Consider the following 23,092-nt stretch of genomic DNA (forward strand, 5'->3'; position numbering starts at 1 on the left):
GCTTTCATAAAATCCAGACAAGGACCTTTAAAAAAGCTTTAATGACATTTGTCACTCTATTTTTGCTGCTAAACAAAGATTCTGGTGCAGATGTTTGTTTGTTTGTTTTTTGCCTTCCTGTCATGTAACGGTAACTGTGCATCATCCATGATTTAGAAACTTGAATGCTGAAGCGGATTACTCAATGCTTCACTGAATAATTATGCAGGATGCAAAATGAACTTCAGCTGTGTGGCGATGCAGGCACGTTTATGACTCCTTTTGAAGTCGATAAAGAAGCATTTAACGGAGTGAACTTATTTGTCAGCCACTCAGAGGCTTTTTATCGCCATCAGCAATGGATAGCTTAAAGAGATGCAACAGATCTGGGAGATGAACGAAAGCAGTTTCTGAGATCTCATAAAGCTCACTCTGCAACCTCAAAAGGTTTTGAAGTTAGGGACGTCTTTTTTTAGTTCGAGTTTAATGTGTTGATTATTGGCTGCATACAAAAGATGAATGCGTCCACCACAGCATCAGCTGTTGGTTTGTTTGTTTTTATCTCATCCAGGTGAAAGAGTGAATCTGAGTATTGGTCAGATTTTTGCTTTCTTAAGGGACTTTAATTCTTCAAAGTGTGTGCAATCCAGCCAAGCAGGGACAGTGAAACTCATAATTGTTTTACTTGGATCACAGATGAACTACTGCATCGATGACGTTCTGGTTTTAAACTGGACGTGATGGTTGTGATTCATCAGTCACAGTGTGGGGATCCCCTCAATCTTACACTCTATTTTAGTTTAAATGGGGATAACAATGCGCAAAACCTACATCACAGATTAATTGTGTGTGTGTGTGTGCCTTTTACGTCCTCACAGCCCATGTTAGATGCTGCTCTAATGAAGCTGGTACAACAGGGTACAACATCCGCATCTCCACTGCAGTGCCTGATTTAAAAAATATTATTATTTTATTCTTTAGGAGGGAAAAAAGGTTTTGTGAGGTTTTCTTTCTTGACAAAGCTGAACAGCTTTTTCATTCATACCCATTCAAGGAGTCTGAGGCTGTGAATTATTTATTGCAGTTCTGATGTTGCATCTGGGTCAACGCCCACCTCCCCCCCCGCCCCCCATTGTACCGTAAGCATCTGCGGCGTCTCAGCTTGAACTCTTTTCGTGGACTTTATTCCTTTTCCGGAGCTTCTGGGAGATTTAAAACTCTGTTGTGATCTTGCGAGCAGAAAACTAATTTAGTCTTTAAAACATTAAAGACATCTAAACAGCTTTAAGTGGATTTAAAGCTGCTAATTACCCCATTGATGCATGATAATATGCTTTGTTGGCGAGCAGTATAAGCACTGCTCGTGTAAATTGGCAGAAGCAACTGCAACTTAAAAGCTTTTTAGTAATTCGCTGGTAGTTGACATTCACAACATGCCTGACATTTAACAGGAGCTCAAAACACACACACATACAGTGGTTACTTTGGTAAGTGGTAGATCCTTCCATTTATTCACTTCCAGAGCTCCTCAGGTAGTGATTACACTACTTAGCTGCAGTGTAAAGCACACAGGTGAGAAGATCATTGGTTGAGTAAATGTCAAGCGATTGACAAAGTGATTATAAAGTGATTTTCATGTGGCTGCCTGTTAGTTTAGAGAGGACATGTACCCAGCCAGCTAGAGTCTTACCGGTGGAAATGCCACACTGATCTAAGAGAGGTCAGAGGCTAACAGGCTGGACTTGGATAGCACGGGAACTCAGCACTACAGGAGGTTAATGTGATCCCGAGCTGGACTTTGTATTGAACTTAAAGTGTCTCCCTGGAGGTAAGACACATGCTTTATTAACATAATGCGACATCATCACACAAACTTGATGGTGATGCTCATATTAAGGATGGTAAACATGAAGATATCTCCAGAGTATCTACAAACAAGCTTCGGCTTCACACGTTTTTATTTCTGCTGCTGGATCTCAATGATGTCAAAACCAACGGATATTCTTACACGGTCATCTCAGACACACACCTCTGGCTGTGAGCAGAGAGGCGCCACCGTCCTGTATTTTTACCTGGAACATTCACATTCAACACATTGTGTTTGTGTGTGAAGCTGTTTGTGATTTCAGAAAACTGTGTGAAATTATGCTTAAAAGTGTTTGTTGCACTGCTAGAGTTAGGTCCAGAGTGGATTTTATATCGAACGATCAAGACGATTGATGTGATAAAAGTGCAAAGATGTTTGGGAATTACAGATATTTTTATACACGCATTTTCAGAGGCTCATGGCAAATGAAGCAGGCATAATATTCTGAAGTTGAAAAGTAGACCAAAGACATGCTGGATGATTACATCTCTCGGCTGACCTGGGAACGCCTCGGTGTTTAAGCAGGAGAAGGTGACTGGGGAGTGGGAGGTTTGGGCATCCTTGCTTAGGCTTGCCCTGCAAGGATCCTGGTCCTGTATAAGTGTAAGGAAATGAATGGATAGATTCAAAGCTGTGAATATATATATATGCGTAAATAAATATATAAGTATAAATATGAGGCACAAAGACATGTCAGTGAAGTGAGTCAGGCCATCATTAGGCTGAAAACTCAAACTAAACCCATCAGCTAGAAAACAGAAACTTTAGGATTGAAAGAACTAAAACGCATGACGACAGAATTATTTCCGTGTTTGAGAAAAACTACTTGGTTAGATGTCGTAAAGTTAAGAGCAGTCTTGAGGAGGCAGGCGTATGGCTGTCTAAGCCTACAATCAAGAGACGGATTCATGAATGGAAATACAGTGTGTTTACAACAACGTGCAAACTGCTGATTGCACTCAGGAACAGGAAGGCCAGATTAGCCAGAAGTCATCCAAAAAGACGCTGCACAGCTCTGGGAAAAATATTTGGACAGTTGAAAGTAAGATTAACAGGATTATATAGTCAGCACTTCATAGTGTCCAAAGCAAACTGTAAAAGCAACCCAGGAGAAAAACCGAATATTCTTTAAGGGCCAAGTCAGTCACCTGATCTCAGCCCAACAGAGTATTTGCTTTGCTTTTGATTATTAAAACCAAAACTGTATTTAAAAAATGTCTGCAAGTCTCAAACAGTTACTGCAATTTGCACATTATGGACCCGATGTATTACTATACATGACATTATTTTAAAAACTGCAGTATTTGTTGGCAAAAGCTGGTCTAACAGGGTGGACTGCTCGATAGTTTTCTTTCTGTTTTCTTTCTTTTTTCAACAAATAATTGTAAATTACTCCGTGTTTAGGTTTTTGAACTCTTGGATTGTTTTTGTGAATCTGAAGTGATAAATAATTAGTTTCCATTTTAAAACACAGCAGCAACAACAGCACGGAGGGGAAGCTGTGGCTCATATTTCATCAGACGTCTTTGTACTGTAGGTGCCGGCTCCCCATTGTTAAGAGTGTCAGTTTCATAATCTCAGTAAAAAGATGTGCGTGCACACTGCAGTGGTGGATTTTGAACTGACTTTAATCTCATTCATTAAAAAGAGAAAAAGCTGTATTTCCCCAAAAACCAGCTCTCTGTTGTTTAGCTGGTGTTTCGTGTCCTGAACAAGGTTTAGGGTCAGTTTTACGCTCTGCATAGGAGGAAACACATCCAGCCAATGAAAATCTGTGTTTGAGCTGGATGGAGACGAATCGTTTCCTTTTTATTTTTCTTATTTATTTATTTTCTGTGTACTGCTCCCAGAGGAGTAGAAGCAGGAGAAATCCACTTCACTCTCGTACACACACTTCAGAGGCCGAGCTGGAAGGAGGACAGAGCTGCTGCAAAATAGCAAGTGGTTTAGAAGATTCCTTTTCTCAGATGTTGTTTCGACAAACAAATGAGTGAAAATGGAAGTGATGATGATGATAGGGGATGAGAAGGACAGCTGGTGAAGGAGGACAAGCCCTCAAAGTTGTAACTGAGGAAGAAAAGGAGTCTTTGAAGTGCAGACTTGCACTAACTGAGCCTTCTGCAGACGCCTACACTGGATAGAAAAATACATTAGGAAGGAGAAGGAGGCAGGGGGGAACCATGTGAATGAGGGCGAGGAAGACGGTTAAGGAGAAAGATGATGATGAAACAGAATAGCGGATGGCATGAATGAAGAGCTGGGGGGGGGGAGTAAATGAAAGACACAATGACGGAGATGACAGTGTGAGGGCGGAGGAAGAGTGGGGAAGAATGAATCAAACAGAGGACTGGAGTTAAAAAAAAAAGAGAGTCTGTGTTACAGAGAGAAAATGTACTGGAAACGAGCTGAAAGGTAGAACAAGGTAGATGATAGCCCCCCCCCCCCCCTCGCATGTGTTCCTGAAGAGTCGACTACTGTAGGGGTGCAGAACTGGCAGACTAGTGGTAATAATAGGAGATAATACATACACCCGTCCCACATATACTAGGAGAGGAGGAGGAGGCGTAGGAGGTAGGGAAGCCTTGTCAGAAGAGGACAGGAGGGAGGGGAGCAGAGGAAAAAGTGATGAGGTAAGGGTGGAGGAGGATGAGGTAAAAATGGAAAGATGAAGGGAAATCGGAGATGGATGATGGGAGGGTGTAGAGGGAAGCATCACTGGGACTTTCCCTCAGCTGTTTTCTTCCCTACTCCCTCTTTTTATAAAGGCGGGGGGGGGGGGGGGGGGGGGGGGGTTAGCAGAGGCGAGAGAGAGACTCTCTGTAAGTCATGCATAGCAACTTTGCTCAGGCACACTGAACGCCTCTCCAAAAACCAAAAAAACACAACAAAGAGCCAAGACTCCTTCAAGGCAGCTGCTCACTCAGTCAGGAAACCCACATGTGGGAGAAGACACTTCGAGCTTTAATCACCTCAAAAGATCCAAATTTAGATCGAGTTTCCACCAAGAGAACATCTCTTAAATTGGATTTTGATCCGGCTGAAGTGCCGTGCTGTGGCCGTCCTGCTTTTGGAGCAAGAAAATTTAATTTCCCTCCTTCCACTGGATCGTTTACCTGAGGCCAGCCTATCCGTTTCTTTTCTTCTTTTTGGAGATGAGATCCAGTCTTATGCAGATCAAGCCTGTAGCTGCACAACAATGCAGTGTAAGTGTTTCTGAGCTGATATTTGTGTGTGCATGCACCCTTGCATCGTGTGCTGATTATCTTTTTTTCTCTGTTTTGGTTATGGGGTGAGTAAGTGTATATGCAGCCTGGGGAGGGGGGTACACAGTGTGCACAAGTTTGTGCATTTTGGCAGTGAACATTGCTGGTCTGATGTGGGAGGCAGTGAGTTTTCCTCCAACACTGAGCGCCTTTGTTGACTTCATAAATTATAGAACAAATCAGCCGTCGGGGTTTATTCGTGTGGTAAACATTTTCTGCATCTGTTAAAGTTGCTGAGATTGTTTTTGAAGTGCAAAATACACTCTTAGACTCTCATTAATACATCTGACATGCTTAATTCTGTAACTAATTGTTAATAGATATGTATTAATGCCTTATTGGTCTGCTATAAGCTGACATTTTTTTGTGTTTCATCTGAAAAATCTCTCGCATCCTCTTTATATTGCATTTATGAAGAACATGGTGGAATATAAGCATTGCATTTTTGGAGGAAAATATTGAACTATACTCCACTCCATTTATTTGTCATATCTAGCCACTAGTTAAATTATATACTAAAGTTATTTTTGCTAAATATAGATCAAATCTGGATGATTAATTATTAGATAACCTACCGTTTTGCAGATACAGCTGATTCTGTTGTTCTTTATAAGCACATAAAGTGTAATTTGGTGATCTGAATACTTACTTCACCACTTTAAAGGAATCTCATACAACACTGTATGAGATGAGTTTGGGAGAAACTGCTTGACTTTGAAAATTTGAGCTTTGTCTGTGTGTATGTTAAATGTTCACAACATGTGTAATTGTTAGGGACTATGGTAGGAACAGTGGGCGGTTAAAAGGGTAAAAAATGCGACAGGAAGCACTACATGAGAGCAAGAGGGGCATATACGTGATTTTAAACATGACTATAGAAGAACTTATTAAAATGATGGATTTTCTGCTACAATGTGTGACGGTAGCGGGAGGAACGGAGCTGAAACCTTTTAATAGTGTACTTGCTCTTGTCCTCTCCCTCTCTCGCTTCGATGGAGCCATAAATCTGAACACACTTTGCAGTTATTTCCTATTTGAGACACATTATGATCCACTTTTGGACGAGTTGGACTGCATTAAGAAGTCTGAGTTAATGCCAGCCACCGAGTCCACCGATATATCCACTCGAGGGTTTTCTGGAGAGATGCTCTGACCTCCTCAGCAGTAATTTCCTGTTGCTGTCAGGAACCTCTTTAATTAGTTAGAACCACTGAAATCATAACAGACCTCCTCCTACCATCCTCCCCTCCCCTCCTTTTCATTTCTATATATATCACTCTGCTGCGAGAACCAGGCAGCCCCAGGGACTCCTGTACATGTGTGCTCATGCATGCTCCCTCCTGTGTGCGCTGGTGTCTTTTGTGCAAAAATGTTTTGGTGCAGAGAGCGTGTAGTCTGTGTGTGCATGTGGATATTTTGGCGTGCACCCATGGAATAAAATATTCATGTGACAAGCAGGCACTCGGGTCCTGGAACACTCTGGTATTCTTCTGCTTCTCCCAGCTCTCTGCAGGAGCCCTGTGTGCAATTACACTGCCTGGAGTTTCAGATCAGACTTCCCTCAGTATTCCTGCCTGTTTTTGGCTTTTTTTCCTGCAGCGTCTTCACTAAAATAATCTAAAGTAGGAAAGAAGACACGTACTGTATGTATCTGTAAATGTTATTGCATAGAGTCACAGATGGAAATGGAGGATAAAGAGCAGAGGGGCGTGCAGAGAGTTGTTGTTGCCTGCAGCCTCGAGAGCACTTTCTGCATTATACATCAACCTCTTTCTTTTTTCTTTCCCATCTTCTTTTCTGCCCCAAGTTGCTGCAGGAGATATCAAAGGCACGAGCTCCTCTTTAACCTTGACTGGATGTGTTTGTAGTTGAATGGTGGGACACAAACGAAGGACACAACTTCTCACCATTGCAGACGTAGTGAAGGTCAGAGCTCGAGGCTCTTGAGTCCAAACAAGAGGCCAGTCGGCGCACTCAGAGAAATTCAGAGCTCCTGTTGCCATTTAAAACACTCAAAGTGCCTTGAAAGGCTGAAAGGACATGAATGGGCCACAGTGAAAATGAACCGAATGACTGGTGATAATTGGTAATTGGCTGTGTCCCGATAGGTTGCTTCTCTAACAGGTCCTGTCTTGGCCTCTAAATGAGATGCGTGACCTTATCATTGGTATTGACAGTTGAATGGTGGGGGAAGAAAATGACTTTATCTTCCTCCTCTTGGCCTTTTCAGAGGACAGGTGCCAGAGCGAGCACCATTGTGTCTGTGACTGTGGAATACTAAGCATGACTAAAGTCCCGAATGTGCACCATCTTTTGGTGTTAGCTTTTGATTGACTTCTTAGTTTGTTGCATTTTTTTTTGAGTTCTCAAGATGTGAAAATATGTGTGATTCCGACATAAAAGATGAAGAAAAAATATAATTAATATGTTGGATTTTGTGCAAGCAGTCCACCTGGGCCAATTTTCTTTTCCCTCTTGTTTTCACAGCAGCACCCAGGGCTGGAAGACGTCAGCCCCAGTGAGGAGGTGACGGATACGGAGGACAACGAAGAGGAGGACCTGGGCGTCCTGGATGACCAGCGGAGCATCATTCTCCACCTGCTCTCGCAGCTCAAACTGGGAATGGATCTCACACGGGTATGACACAGAAACACTGACTCTATAAGAGAGATGGCATCCTTACTTATGAGAATTAGTTCAGCCAGGCCTCAAAGTCATGTACTAAACCCTCCTAAGTTCCTCCTGCAACTGTAACTCATCTTTACATCTATTCTTTCTTCTTTAATGCGGTGTCTGAGTTAATTAGCATCATATTTGTTGTCATTGACGTCAGCTAGGTTCTGTAATTTGGCATCTTTCTACCACAGCTGCTTTCTTCGCCTTGGGCCTTTCATGGATGCAAATGGAAAGGCAGAAGAAAGTCAAGTTACCAAAAAGTTCTTGGCTATGAAGTTTGATTTTAGCAGCACTGACTGAAATAAAATGTGTCACAAAGTGTCTATCTTTCCTTTGCGTTGCTTTCCTAGGTGGTGCTGCCTACTTTCATTCTGGAAAAGCGATCACTGCTGGAAATGTACGCTAACTTCATGGCGCACCCCGACATGTTCCTGTCAATAACAGCGGGGGCCACAGCTGAGGACCGAATAGTCCGCTTTGTGGAGTATTACCTGACTGCCTTCCACGAGGGGCGGAAAGGTGCCGTGGCAAAGAAACCCTACAACCCCGTGTTGGGGGAGACCTTCCACTGTTCCTGGGAAGTTCCTCGGGACAAAGTCAAGCCTTTGGACAGATCGAACCCGGGGTCGGCTCGGGAGCCAAGCAGAGGCCCCAACAACACACAGCAGGACGAGGACTCACCGGGAAGCTGCTACAGAGTGCGTTTTGTGGCCGAGCAGGTGTCCCATCATCCCCCTGTGTCCGGGTTTTATTGCGAGTGCCGGGAACGGAGGATGTGTGTCAACGCCCACGTGTGGACCAAGAGCAAGTTCATGGGCATGTCTATAGGAGTGTCCATGGTGGGAGAAGGTGAGCCAGTCTACCACAAACCTTCTAAAATACTGTGGGTCAAAAAAAAGTTATCACAGAAAACAATCAGTCTCCTGCATTCATGCATTTTGTTTTGATCTTTACTTTATTTTTATTAATGCATACAGCTCTAGCTGTAAGCACAGCCACATGCACCTGTTCTTGATAGCTTCTGTTTGCAAGGGGCAGCCAATCAGAAGAAAGCTGTCTTAAAGGGAGAGGAGAAAAAGCGGCTTGTTAGCAGATGAACAGTGTTATGCACCTGCATAAGATAAATAAGCATAATTTTGAACTGTGAATCATGTAAATCTACTCTGGCAGGGTCAAGAATATGCTATGCAGCCACAAGTGAGAAAAATAGTTCCCCTTTAATAAAGAACAATCCCTCATTTAGTGTAGCTCACCTTCTAGCATCTACAGGCTATGTAGAAAGTCTCTAAACAGTGTGTCTCACCAAAACTGCCTGCCACTGTCTGTGTGAGGACTATAAGATCCCTCCTGTGGCAATCAATAGCCCAGACCTCTCTGCTGGTACTGTTACATCGTGTACAGTAAGCTGTCAGGGATGAGTCACCCTGAGCCGAGATACAGGAAGTCCTTGGGCCCAATCAACTAAATCCGGATACGTAAACTGACCACCTGCCACCAGGTTGTGATGCAGCAGTTCGTTGTCATGCGCGGAGGCTGATGCTGCCGTCAGAGAACACGATGACCGTCACCCCAGGATCCATTGATTGGTGGATTTATTTTTTGCAGTGGCGTCTTTCCTGACAGCAGCTGATACTGTAGTTTTATAAAGAGGCACTGATACTGATTGGCAGTGAGTCAGCAGCAGAATAAGAAACGGCAGCTGATGCAGCCTGAAAGCTACACGAGATGCTAGATTTCGGTTTGACCTGGATCTCAATGTATGGAGCCTCCTAGAGGTCGTGTAGGATAGAAAAAAAGAATAATAAACCTTTTTATACACTGATGTGCCACATCTGGATTAACTGAAGTTCTTTGCTTTAATCTATGACATGCAAAAGCATCTTTAGAACCTTTACATGATTAGTTGAAAACGTGCTCAGGATGTTATCTCATTACTTGACTGATAATGGACTTCAGTACTCAGGAGAGTGACAGTTATTGAAAATATATTAATATGTATATAATTAACATGAAATTGCTTGTTTGTTTTTTAATATTGTGGCCATCATTAACACTTTTATATAAGTGCTACGTAAGGGTTTTGCTGACTGTAGTGTAAGCCTTGGATTAAACAAATATAAATCCTATTTCTTGAAAAGTTGGGTTATTTTCTAAGAAGAAAAAAAATCACTGAAATAATCTATAATATCACTTGAACCTTTATTTAAGTGACAGAAATACAAAGAAAAGACTTTGAGTAGTTAATTGCACTTGGAAATGTACAAGATGTCAGGATTTGACAGCTGCAACACACATGGCATGTTTACTGATGCATTACATCAGCCTTCCTTTTAATAAAACCTTTTAATCGCTTTGGTACTGAGGATATTATGTTGTAGTTTTGCAGCTGGAAATTTTGTCTTGCTTGCTGTAATGCCTCAACTCACCTCAGCAGTCCTGGTCACTGTTGTGTGATTCTCCTTTTTATGAAGTGCTGTACTTTTTCAACAGGAGATGGATTTGGACTGGCAGCAGGTCAAACGCTCACTCTGTCTGTGAAGTTGTGTCTTTGTAGCCATGAAGACATTGTCCTGCTGAAATGTGCATGATACTTCACCTGCTACCAATTAACTTGCTTAATGCTACAATCACACTAGCAGGGGTGTCGAACTCCAGGCCTCGAGGGCCGGCGTCCTGCAAGTTTTATATAATACCCCGGGTCAACACACCTGGCCTCTGGAGAACTTCTAGGCATGTCGGGGACGTAACTTAGCCTTTAAATGAGCTGTGTTGGATCAAGGACACATCTAAAACCTGCAGGACACCGGCCCTTGAGGCCTGCAGTTCGACATCTGTGCACTAGGGAAAACCACAGAACGACCCAAGGTAGCATGACAAGTATGCAGTCTTGTTGCCCTTGAAATGATTGCTTTGAAGACTGGAATCAGGATTGCAACCACTTGCAGTTAGTTGCAGTCTTCACAGTGACTTTAGTGCAAAAATGGTCAAAGAAAAAGTCGGGGTCAGTCTGCTATCAGGTGTGATTGAATGAGGTCAGGTTCAGATACAGTGCATGCAAACTGTTTGTGATAATATGGAGATTAACTGTTCGCAGAAATTCACATTAACTATTCACATTCAGAGTCCAGGCAGAATCGTATTGGAAACAGAAATTACTCCACAAATACTGATGTTGTTGCTTCAGGACATCCAGTTGAGTCGAGTCTGTTGTTGCAGACAGACTCTGATTGTTGCTCAAAGTTGGACCATGATTATTTTTTAAATGGAAACTTATGGAATTGGCTCATGACAGCCGAGTGACCAGTTTGTTAAGTGAACATTTTGTCGGTCAGAAAAAATGTAAAACAAAAAGTCAATGCAATAAATGGGCAACCAGCAGCGTTTCCTAATTGGAGGAAACATCCATCATAGGTCTGTCCCAGCTTGTTGAATGTTTTTGAAGCCATCAAATTCTAAATTTGTATAATTTTAAAAAATACAGTTACAATTATATTTTTAAATACTTTTATGTACTTCTGTCAGTTAAAGGTTCAGATGAATCAGTACAGATTTTTGTTTGTGTTGCACTTTTCTAAATAACCCAGTTTATATATATGTGGTATTGATCTTCATATTTAATTGTCTAAAGCACCAAAGCATTTTTACTCAAAATGTGCCCTAATGTAAGAATAATGCTAATGTATTTGCATCTCTCTAATAGTTTTTCTATGTGTTTGACTCGTAAATGAAAAGCTTAGTCACTTGAGCCCCTTGGAGGAGGAATTCATTTCTTATATTTTGTGGTTGCTACTTTTATTTGCTCTAAATGAGCTCTGAATAACTCCACCACCACGAGTTTACTCATTTACCATACAGACAGTTCTTTCAGCAGTACTTGGTTAAGCCTGGCACTCCCGTCGCTGGTTTCTCTCACTCTGTGTCATTATGTGCTCACAATAGGACCGCATGCAGTTTTTTCCCCTGAAGGCATCTTGCAGTGAAACAGCTAAACAAGTGACCTCTTGCAAACACGAGGTTATGATGGTAGAGCTGAAAATTGTTCGTGGTCATGAGAGGGGCATGGGAAAACTTGATCTAACTAAATCTCCTTGTACACTGATGACACACATGATGTTGGTGAGTGGATTATTAGAAGCACAATAGCTTTTCTTTATGGGGATTCCTGAGAGACTGAAACACAAACAAGGAGCCCAAAGAGATAAACTGGTTTCTATTTTGCTAAACATTCTCCAGTGTAGCTAATAGCTTTTATAATTGCAAATTAATACAGGTTCAAACTATATATATCCCATAATTCCGGTGTTTGATCACTCTGTTTGGCAAAATTTAAAATTCAATTCAATTGATTAATTCCTGGCACAGACGCAGCTTTTAAGTCTAGTCCAAATGTTCAATTGGGTTGAGGTCAGAGCTTTAAGAAAGCCAAACCAGCAACTGTTAACATTTTTTTTTATCAGTTTCAAAACCAGTTTGATGTATATTTAGGATCATTTTCCTGTTATAACTGTGTCTAAGTTTCAACTGTTCATTTGGGTTGTTCTTTATTATTCCATCCACTTTGTTGACTGTACCAGCACCACTAGCAGCAAAACAGCCCCCAGAGCATGATGCTACCACCTCCATGCTTGACAGCTGGTACAGTGTTCTTAGGTTTGAAAGCCTCGCCTTTACTTCTCCAAACAGACCTCGTTACTGTGGCCAAATTACTGAATCTTTGTGTCATCTGACCATAAAACTTTTCTCCAGAAAGCATTTGGCTTGTCCAAGTGCGCAGCTGGAAATTTCAGTCAAGCTTCAAGGTGTTGATTTTGTAGCAGGGGCTTCTTTCTTGGTCTACATCCTCTTAGTACGGAGGCGATGTAAAACCTGCTTCACTGTCACAGTGATGCTAGTGTTTCAGCAGTTTCCACTTTATGGCCGACTTGTGTGTTTAAACTGATCACCTTTGAATCTGCAGTTTAGAAATGGGTCTAATAGCTCCAACCTGTTAAAATCTACAGTTCTCAGATCTTCACTGAGTTCCTTGGACTTTACCATTGTCCTTAGTATTGGTCAGTCCAAGGAGTGCTGTCAAACAAATCATTGCAAGCCCAAAATCACAATGACTACCATGCCTAGGATGACTGTATGTAAACTTCTGACTATCTTGAGCATCTCAAAAGCAGATCATGCAGTCTGCTTTTTATCTTTTATTTGGTAAATTTGATGATTTTTGTTGTTCCTGTGCAATCCAGAGCTGGAAGCTGCTCATGGATCTGTTCTGAAATGCACTGTGACACATCTGTTGGAATCAGACATCATCTTGAGTGGTTTTGGTTCAGCTCCTTTTTATTGTCTTAGACTATATTAGAATGGCTTTGCATGATTCACAATTCAAAAAATAATTCCCATCTAAATGTCCTATTATGCCGTTAATATCTTATTTATGTGACCCGTCTGAACCAAGCTGTCTTTAAGGCAGCCCTCCCCGTAAGCCAACCTTCCTGTGATTGGCTGTCCCTCAAACAGGTTTTATCAGAAGGCGGCGCCCACCCACCTGAGACTGTATTAGGGACATATTATCTCATAGCTGTCGTAGAAAAAGTTTAGGACTGCCTGACACTTGAAAGGGGTAACTCGCCAATAAGCTGCCCTCATGGCTAGAAACCTTTGGCTATGTTCTATATAATCATCTACAACTTTAACAATAAATATATCAGCTTTAAAGATCTTTCGGATAAAGCTTGAACTGAAAACACATCTGAATCCATATTTGTTAAAAAAAAGAAAGCGTTGCACCCCTACATGTGTGCACGTTTGATGTAAGTGTAAAGTTTTTAAACAGTGTCTAATGTCTGTATCTGCTGTTTAAGTCTCCAGGCTGCCTTCTGTGTTTCATAAGCGAAAAATGCTCAGTCAGTGACGGGCACATAGCTGGCTTAGTATCCATATACGAAGCCCACGCATTTAATTACTTTGACAGCTGATTGTGTTTTCAGACAAAGACGGATGGTGTGCAGGCAAATCAACTGTGCTGGCATTCCTCACCTGATTTAAACTTCTTGGAAAATGGTGTTCACACTCTTGGATTACTCAAACAATTCATTCTCACAATGAGCTTCAAAAAAAAAAAAAAAAAAAAAAATTCTTGTAGCTGCTCTCATCATATCCTGTCGGACTGACTTTAAGAGCTCCGTCTCTTTCTCCCCGTAGGAGTCCTTTATCTCCTCGAGCACGACGAGGAGTACGTCTTCACATTGCCCTGTGCCTACGCCCGCTCCATCCTCACTGTGCCCTGGGTGGAGCTGGGGGGCAAAGTCTCCATCAACTGTGTCAAGAGCGGCTACTCGGCCACAGTGACCTTCCACACAAAGCCTTTCTACGGAGGGAAGGTACATCGGTGAGTATTCCCCCCTCTGCGATAGCTTCTTCATACATGTGATTCAGTTTAAGGACGGCTGGTTCTTGTTCACTTCAGGGAAGGCAGAGGAAGCGAAATAATTCATCTGTGAGGTTATCAGACTCTTACATATGACAGATTATGTCACCAACAGTAGTAGTTCATGCATGCAGTGGATTTCACAGCTTATGCTTCTGTCTTAACGTTTCAGTATTTGTGAGTTATTTTATAAAATGAAACATTTTAGCTGATTTAAGCAAAGAAAATACAGGAAATGTTTGCCAATAATTTGGTCATAAAGAACATTAACTATCTGTCGCACCAGAACTCTTCTTCACCGTTAAGAGAAAACAATGTTTCCCACACACTGAGTAGATGCTTGCATAAAGTTGATGTATTGAGCACACTTATGCTGTCAATGTGGCATCATCAGTGTGAACCAGGAAGTTTCATAAGAACAATCCAGGTGTGGCAGGTGGATGCTCTCCCTGAACCTGTTGTATGCAGTTTGAATGCTTCTGCTCAGTACCAAGAGAGTTAAGAGTCTGTGGCTGGGATGTCTATGGTGAGAGGACCCTCTATGTCTTCCTCCTGCATTGTTCTCTTTACAGGCTCTGGATGGCACTTCAGTTCACCCTGTTGGTCAACAGATGATAGGGATTGCTTGAGGAAGAGCCTACGGATCCAAGCATTGCTTGTTGCATAACTTTTTCAAGAAAATCATTTATTACTTGAACCAAATAATATGGAGAGCTTTGCTCTTTTTGTCTTCCTGATTAAGCCAAACAAATAAGTCACAACTTCCTGAAAAATGATTGGAGTAATGTGATTTAGCGACTAAGTAAAGACAGGCGACCATTTAAATTTTGTGACCATTTTCTGACAGTGGTGGTGGAGAGTGCGACCCAACACTGGTCCAAAATCTTCCACAGGCATTTAGTAGACTTCAGATCCAGTAATGGTAAATGCCGTAGCGTGTTACTTACATCGTTTTCATAATCAAACAACTCAGTGACCCCTTAGGCTCCTGTGGATGGACTGAGAGACGTTTCATTCCGAGCCACCTTGAGCTCAAGCTCACCGTGTTTCCTTAAATTTAGTCAACAGATGGATGTCACAGTGTAAGCACAGTATGGAAGGTAGTTTTAGTAAAACTGCTTCAATAAAGGAACTATTTGGCGATTAAACTCTGATGAAACTGAATAATGGCAGAGCAGAGTAAGTAGTAGGTGACGATCCATGCAATCTAGATGTTGGCAGTGTTGGAGATGAAGCAGGTGGAGAATTGGATAAGGCTTTGAGCAAACAAATGAGGTGGAGATTGGGAGTCTGAAAGTCAAACTAGAAGAGCAGCACTGGGATTCAAAGCACAGGGAGCAGAGTAATGATGGCAGATGTGGCTTTGACAGCCCAGAGAAGACAAACAGCCCAAACACCCATTAATTGATTTTAAGTGCATGTATATATCTTAACTATCTGCTTGCTAAAGGCTGCTTTTAACTTAACAACAACAACAACGGTCTCTGTCTTGCTGCCATAGGGTGACAGCAGAGGTCAAGCACAACCCGACCAACACCATCGTGTGCAAAGCACAGGGAGAGTGGAACGGCACGCTGGAGTTCACGTACAGCAGCGGGGAAACCAAAGTGATCGACACGACCAAACTTCCCGTCACCAAGAAGAAGCTGCGGCCGGTGGAGAAACAGGCGAGGACAGAATCCAGGTGAAAGGCAGCAGAGTTCAGTGAGCATTTTGGGAGCGTTTCACACTCATTTGCCCTCCGACACGGTTTTAAATGTGTTTTGGCTTATAGGCGGTTGTGGCAAAACGTCACCAAGTCGCTGAAGGAAGGGAACATCGACGAGGCCACGGAGCACAAACACAGACTGGAGGAGTGTCAGAGAGGGGAGGAGAGGCAGAGAGCAGCTGATAACAAACCCTGGATGCCCAAATACTTCACTAAAGAGGTACTGCAAGAGCAATAAGATTCAGTCTGAGCTCTAGTTTGTAAACATTCCTATTTCAAAGTATATCCCACTGAACGGCATAATACTATATTTAATAAACAGTGCGCTTCATTTACTGTGAAATCTGAGTGAAAATCTTTGCATTATTTAGTCGCCCTGACAAGCAAAAGAATTTTGAGCCTTGCTGATTGTTTCAGAAGTAAGCTTTATTTTTAACTCGAGGTAACGCCTCTCCCCTTTTCCTCATTAGTAGCACACACAGCGCTTGTAACTGTGTGATTATACTGTGTGCTGTTTTTGTGGTGATACATTTTTGGGTCACAAACTAAATGTTAGGTTTAGTTCTTGCTTCTGCAGTGGCAACCGACTAAAAGAGAACTCGTGAAGAACACGCAAAGTCGTTCTGCTTTAATCACCTTTGCTTCCACTATATTGCTGTCTACCTTTTTTTTTTTTTTTTTTTTTTTTTTTTGGCCTGTCCCGTTTGGCTCTTTTGCCATCAGAATTGTTGTCTAAAGGCAAAGAAAGATGCCCAACGGATTTACTTTACCAAATTGACCATCCCAGCCTTGCCGTAATGGTCCATTTGATTCACCTTTTATTGTTTATTTTATTTTCACTTACTGAATACGGGACAGACTTGACTGGGGGAAAGAAGGGGAGAAAGAAAGAGGGAAAGAGAAACAGCTGAGAAGAGGGACGGGGGAGAAGGGCAAAAGACAAAAACCAACAGAACGGGCAGAGAAAAAAAAATGCATATATCAATCACCTGGATCACCTGCTGAGAAAGAAAAAAGAAAACAAGCAGAAGAGAACAAGAGTAATAGAATAAACAGCATCACAATGATATATGGGAATATGACAGTAAATACTAAATGTTAAACATTATTGTGCAGCACATAAGATCAACAGAACACAGTGTGCTTTGAGGTAGGAGCCAAAAAGGGTGTAGTTTGTGGGTGTGATCACCCGTGTGTACACCTGTGAGCATGGACGTGCTTGTTTTTTGTTTTTTAAAAGGTTCCTTCATGTAATAATCTGCTAGAGGGTGTGGGGGGGCCACAGCCCCGTCCTCCAGGGCATGAAGCAGGTATGGAGGAGATCAAAACTCCAGACATCCAGAGGCCCCCAGAACACAAGAGACCAAGGAAGACCAACAGAGGGGCAGCCGCGCCACTGTCCCAGAAAGAGCTGAGGAGAGTCCCAGATGAGGGCTCACTCAGCAGCCGCGGAGCAGAAGCCAGGGGGAGTTGCAGTGACGCGCCCGTGAGCTCCGCCGGCTGCCAGCCGTGCCTGAGTGACCGAGCCCCAGGCCGAGAGGCCGGGGGCACCCCACCTCCGAAATGGCCCGAGCGAGCCCCAGGCTCCAGGCCCCGATAAGCGGCCGCCAAGGAGTGAGCCGGTGTGTACCTGGACGCCCATCCCCAGACACAAAGAACCACCAACGCACCGACACCTGAGGGAGTCCGCCACTGGCAGGGGAAGTGGTGGTAGGGGGAGATAGGCCTCCAAACCTTGGAGGGCCTGAGATGTCCCCAGAGAGGTGGCGCCTGACACCCAACCTGACATATAGACACAGACATACAGGCACACACAGATACAAACATCCATTCCCACCCTCATGCTCTCATATGCACTTACTCCACACTCAACCAACGTGGAGACAGACATAAAGAGACGCTGTACACACGATCACACTCCCCAAGCGTACTCTCCAAACCTCCCTCCACCCGCTCATTGTAGTGTTGATGCATGTGTGTTCTAAGGTGCATTTAAAACCCAGGAGGGCATGGAGCTACCTGCCAGAGAGCAGCAGGTAAGCGCATGGTCCCTCCTGCTAGCCCTCAATGTCTATGTGTATTTAAAATTGAGAGGTGGGCAACGATGCCAGGGGTGGGGTGTACACCCTGATGGTACTTTGGACTCCGTGTATCGTGCCCACCCCCAAGATCCTATATGTATGTGTAATGAGAGTGTGAGTAATGTGAATGTCTAAGTTGTGGGATAAAATTGAGGCAGAGGCAGCCAGAAGGGGACGGGGGGGTAGCCTCCTCTGCACCCTGGTGACATACCCCTACTCCAAGGCCCTGCATGTGTGGGTGGTTGTGGTGGAGCGGGAAGAGCTGTCTACCTTACAGAAATGGACTGGTTCTTATGTAAAGCACGTTATACACTATGACTCAGGCACACAAGCAGTTTTTTTTCTACATCTAAGTGTTTTCTATCTAACATTCATGCACAATTACATATAAACACATCAGAAGCAACTCTGGGTTCAGTATCTTGCACAAGAATACTTTAGCATTCATACTGGAAGAGATGACCTGCTCTACCTCCTGAGCCACAACCACCTGTAGAGAAAACTAGTACAAGTGTATGTGCAAAAAAAAAAAAAAAAAATCATCTTTTCTTTTTGCTTTTTACTTCCAAACGATACATTTTGTTCCATATGAAGTGAAACATCCTTTTATATATAATTGACTGATTATTTCTTACAGCACATGAAAAACTGAATAATTATCTCAGATTATGAGAATTTTCTAGTTTGAATACATTGCAGTTCAAACTGTACAAATACTGTGCGTCTCTCAGAGATGAGGATCCAAGTTTTCAGATGAAAGTCAATTTTGCTTTTAATTGGAAATCAAAGTCATGGAGTCTGGAGGAAGAGAGGAAGTCACCGAATCCAAGCTCCAGAGTGAAGTTTCTGCAGTTGTCATGTGATCTGCTGGTGTTGGTGGTGGTTGGTTCGCTCTGTTTTTACCAAGTCCAGAATCAACACAGATTTTAGAGCACTTTGTGCTTCAATCATCAGCTGACTAGCTTTATCAAGAAGACTACAGATGCTAACAGAGCAACGTGGACTTCAGCTTTGCGCACTGCGTTGGTGTTACTGATCTCTTCGACTCACACTGATGCAGTAATTTGCGGTAAAAGAGCCCATGAGCCAAGTAATGGTGTATAAATTAGCATACTTTTCAAAAGTTGGACTTTACTGCTTTCTGAATCCTATTTTGATTGATTTTAGGAAATAATGTTATAATCTAAATTTCTGATTTTCATATGCTATCAAGCATAAAGAGCTTTTATACAATATTGCACGTTTTTAAAGATGCACTGGGTGGGATTTAAATGGGCCTTACTTTGTAAATTTTGGTAATTTGATCCAAATTTGAGCTTTATTTTCTTAAAAGGCTTTTTCTCCCTCACCTGTGCAGGGGGATGGTTGGAGCTATAATAACCCGCTGTGGAAGTCAACCTGACATCAAAAACGCTCCTTTCTAATGGACTATAACAACTCCAGTTCCCCGTGCTGAGGAGGATGGGGGAGGGGGTCAAACAAGGGGAGCGGCGTCCCCCATGGACCTTCAGACCCCACCGAGTGACACTACGGCGACACAAACAAGAAACAAACAAGGTGCCAAATGGATCTCCACAGTTTGGGACTCCTGGGGAGAGCAGTACATTTTATATACAGTTGGTAGTATTCAAAGTAGAATATTTCTATTTTTCACCTGTCAAGGCCTTTTTTTGCACACACACATAGTTTATGACGCCTGCCACTAGTCTCCCACTTTGTATTTTTCTTTTTAATGATCAGCGCATTTTTCTCAGAAATCAGTGTTTGTTCCAGGTTTCATGCCTTGTTAGAGTGGATCACATCTCCTGTAACACATAACACTGTAGTTCCCAGATTAGTTTGTTTATAGAGCACTTTTAACATAGAAGTAAATCTACTATTTTGTATCGATGGCTTTTACCAATCAGGTTGGGTCTCTCAGAGCTTTAGAAGAATTAAGGAAACCTAAGCAGATTTAAAACTATTTAAAATCAAATGTACTATATTAGATGATTTAGTATATATTAAAATAGAATATATTACAGCAGGTTACTAGAAAGTGAAGGTCCTGATTGTTTGTGTCTGCACTATGAATGTATCTTGGCACATTTTAATTGTACAGTATGCTTTCCCATCTTGTACTGATGGCTACTACACATGCTTACGACAGTATGTTGCTCTATCACCTCTGCCTACCAGATGAGCTCCATTACTACCTCTCGTTTCACCATCACACGCTTTTTCTTCCAGAAGAAAACACCGGTTTGTTTGTATTGTAGCCAAGAGCTCCTCTAATCGGTGTTGTATCTGCGCCCCTCAGACGACACGTCCATAATTAGGGAGCCCCTGTACACCCCGTCTGTGCCTCCTGAAGTTAATACTTCTTTGTTTCAGCTGTGGTGATGATTATGGATGAGGCAGCTTGCAGGAACATACAGCCATGTTATCACATTTTGGGGGTGGTGGTGGTGGGGGAAAGAGGCTGCCTCTGTGAAGATGAAGGTCTGCCAGAATAACAATCACTGGGACACTGCAGGAAGAGGTTCATACCACTGTGTACTCGCGTTTTTATGTCTACATTTGACGAGATATGTGACGATTATTCAGACTGATCGGCTTTTCTACAATAAAGTAAAAAGGTTTTAAATGAACACTGTTTATTTTTTGTCATAAAAGAAAGAAAACCGCACAACCCCGCCTTAGGTTTTTAACGTATGACAGTATTTGTATGCAGATGAGCTCACCCACTCCATGATGATGCTCTGCATTATATATGTGTAAAAAACAAACCTGTCAGACATTTAGACCAATGTTGGAGCTTGTTTTACACAAACACTGACTTTGGCCTTACATGAATCCAACAAGCAATTATTAAACATGTTTTCTTTAATGAAACCTGGGAACATCTGGGCTCGGGCAAAACTCGTGCATACAGCATGTTAGCTGTCACAGGTGGCCAACCTCTTTTTTTTTCCCCTAGCCATGCTAATACAACTTCAGTTCAATTTTATTTATATAGCAGTCACAGCTGCATCACAGGGCTTTATACTGCAAGGTAAAAGCAATGCAGCAGGGGTGTCAAACATTAGGCCCGGGGTTCAGTATTGCCCTGACAAAGATTACAATCTGGCCAAAATATGAATGAGGACATACATTTTTAGACTTTTAACAGTATTTTTTTTTAATTAATTTGATAGTTTTTCCTGATTAACATCTCTCTCACAGCCAGTCATACTATATTTATTACTTAACTACTTAGTAAAGAATAAAAGGACAGAAGTTAATTTTTCATTGTTGACTTTTTGATTTTTCTAAATTTATCATGTAGAAAAATTGTTTTGTGCTGTTGAAATGGCACTTCATTATCTTGTACTAAGATGTCCCAGGGATTAAACGTGTAGTTAAACGTCTGTACACTGACACAAAGTGGAGTCTCACTTATCCGGCTAACTTAAGATCAAAGTGTGTCCCTCGTGGTAAAATGAGTTTGACATCACTGCCCTGTAATACAGAGAAAACTCCAATCATACGAGCCCCTATGAGCAAGCATCCACATATGTACCACTGACTAGATCCCCATCAGCTGATTACACAATTAGTATGTTAACACTAATCAGACATTTCATTAGGTACACCGTGCCAGCACCAGGTTTGGACCCCTCTTTTTTTTTTCCCCCTTCAGAGCTGGAGGTGAAGGTGGTGGATACATATTTACATGATAGCATCACAGTTGCTGCGGCTTTTTCGGCTGCTCGTCCAGCACATCTTGATTTTGCACAGCACACTGTGCATGCATAGGCTGTATATAAAAGATGGACACAGTCACCATATCACCCGCATCAGCATCCACAACATGTTTCATGTTACATCGTTTCTTTTGTTGACATGAAAGAATGCCAAAATCTCGGCTAATGCTAGCAAGCTTAGCAAATGGCATTTGTAAACTCTTCCAATGCAAAGAACAGAAGGGGAGAGGAAAAAACCCCATGTGTTCCCAAAACAATTTTTATTTTCACACCTGTGTTTTTCCTGCTGTAACATGCAGTGAAAAGGCCTGTGGCATCATCTTCAACAGTAATTTCACCTACAAGTCTTACGCTTCAGCTGGTGAAAACTAAAATAATTTGAAATTTAAAGCTGAGCTTTTGGTGAAGTAGTGCCAGCTGTAGAAGAGAAACCTTTTGATTTATATGGAGATGTCCTTTCTTCTGGCACCACCATGAGGCCAATTCACCGCCCGACTCATATCGCTGTAGCGATGCCAAGATTCGCAGTGCTAGTGTGGCTGCAGACTTTACATCTAAGCACTGCTGCAACGCTTCTCATTACTGTCAGGAGTTAAAGTGCCACCTGCTTTAATACATCATTCTTAGGCTTTGTTGCCAGGCACCGTTGCTCAAAGGGGACTCACCAAGCATTTCCTTATTTTCTGTCACATGCATACTCTTGCAAATAATGGTTTCAGCAACATGTGCAAGCAAACCCTGTAAGCCCAAAAGCTCAGACTTCAGACTGCTCTAAAGGCTCTGTTTAAGTCTTTTTTTTTTATACTCTTGGCTCTTAATGATGTCAGAGGGAACCGATATCCCCAATATGGTGATCTCAGGCACAGAAGCTCCACCCACCTGAGGTTCAAACCTTTTGTTTGCAAGGGGAAACCAATCGGAAGACTTCAAATAAATGGTGAGCTAGGGTCATTTCAGACAGGGTGAACTCAAAAGCTGCACTAAGGCCCAGAGTGAGATTATTTTCAGCACAAAAGTAAATATATAGAGTGAAGTATCTTCACTGGAGAAATCACGAGTTGAGATCGCATTAAATAATAAGTGGCTGAAGAACAGCTACTCATCCGCCACCAAATAAAGAGATCTCACCCCCTCCACAATCAGAGTGTTCTTTATGCGTACTGCTGCACACTCAGAAGCAAAAGTCTTCACCCAAAGTGTAATGCTGCCATCAAGTGGTTCATTTTGCATTCAACTATGTTTAAAGTCACATTTACAGATGGTCCATGCAACGCTTTCAAAGTGAGAAGACCAGCAACAACACACACACACACACACACACACACATCAGTGTTTTCTTTAAAGTGTATATTCAAAGATGGCTGAACAGAACAAC

General features: G+C 42.3%; 1 protein-coding gene across 2 annotated transcripts in view; it reads left to right on the forward strand.

Annotated features, from left to right (window-relative positions):
- Positions 1–20,622, forward strand: part of osbpl10a (oxysterol binding protein-like 10a) — a 94,935-nt gene extending 74,313 nt beyond the window's left edge. Inside the window, exons 8-13 of one of the 2 annotated variants that reach the window (XM_085396659.1) lie at positions 7,600–7,746; positions 8,136–8,634; positions 13,978–14,164; positions 15,705–15,887; positions 15,978–16,131; positions 19,350–20,622. In XM_085396659.1, the coding sequence (XP_085252785.1) occupies positions 7,600–7,746; positions 8,136–8,634; positions 13,978–14,164; positions 15,705–15,887; positions 15,978–16,131; positions 19,350–19,394 (1,215 nt within the window). In that variant the 3' untranslated portion in view covers positions 19,395–20,622. Of the gene's footprint in view, positions 1–7,596; positions 7,747–8,135; positions 8,635–13,977; positions 14,165–15,704; positions 15,888–15,977; positions 16,132–19,349 lie in introns of both variants that reach the window. The other variant, XM_085396658.1, reaches the window with a different exon arrangement.
- The last annotated feature ends 2,470 nt before the right edge of the window (positions 20,623–23,092 follow it).

The sequence above is a fragment of the Rhamphochromis longiceps genome, linkage group LG22 (assembly GCF_057381845.1).
Source record: "Rhamphochromis longiceps isolate RC_006_pf linkage group LG22, R_longiceps_female_GT1.1, whole genome shotgun sequence".
Classification (NCBI taxonomy): domain Eukaryota; kingdom Metazoa; phylum Chordata; class Actinopteri; order Cichliformes; family Cichlidae; genus Rhamphochromis; species Rhamphochromis longiceps.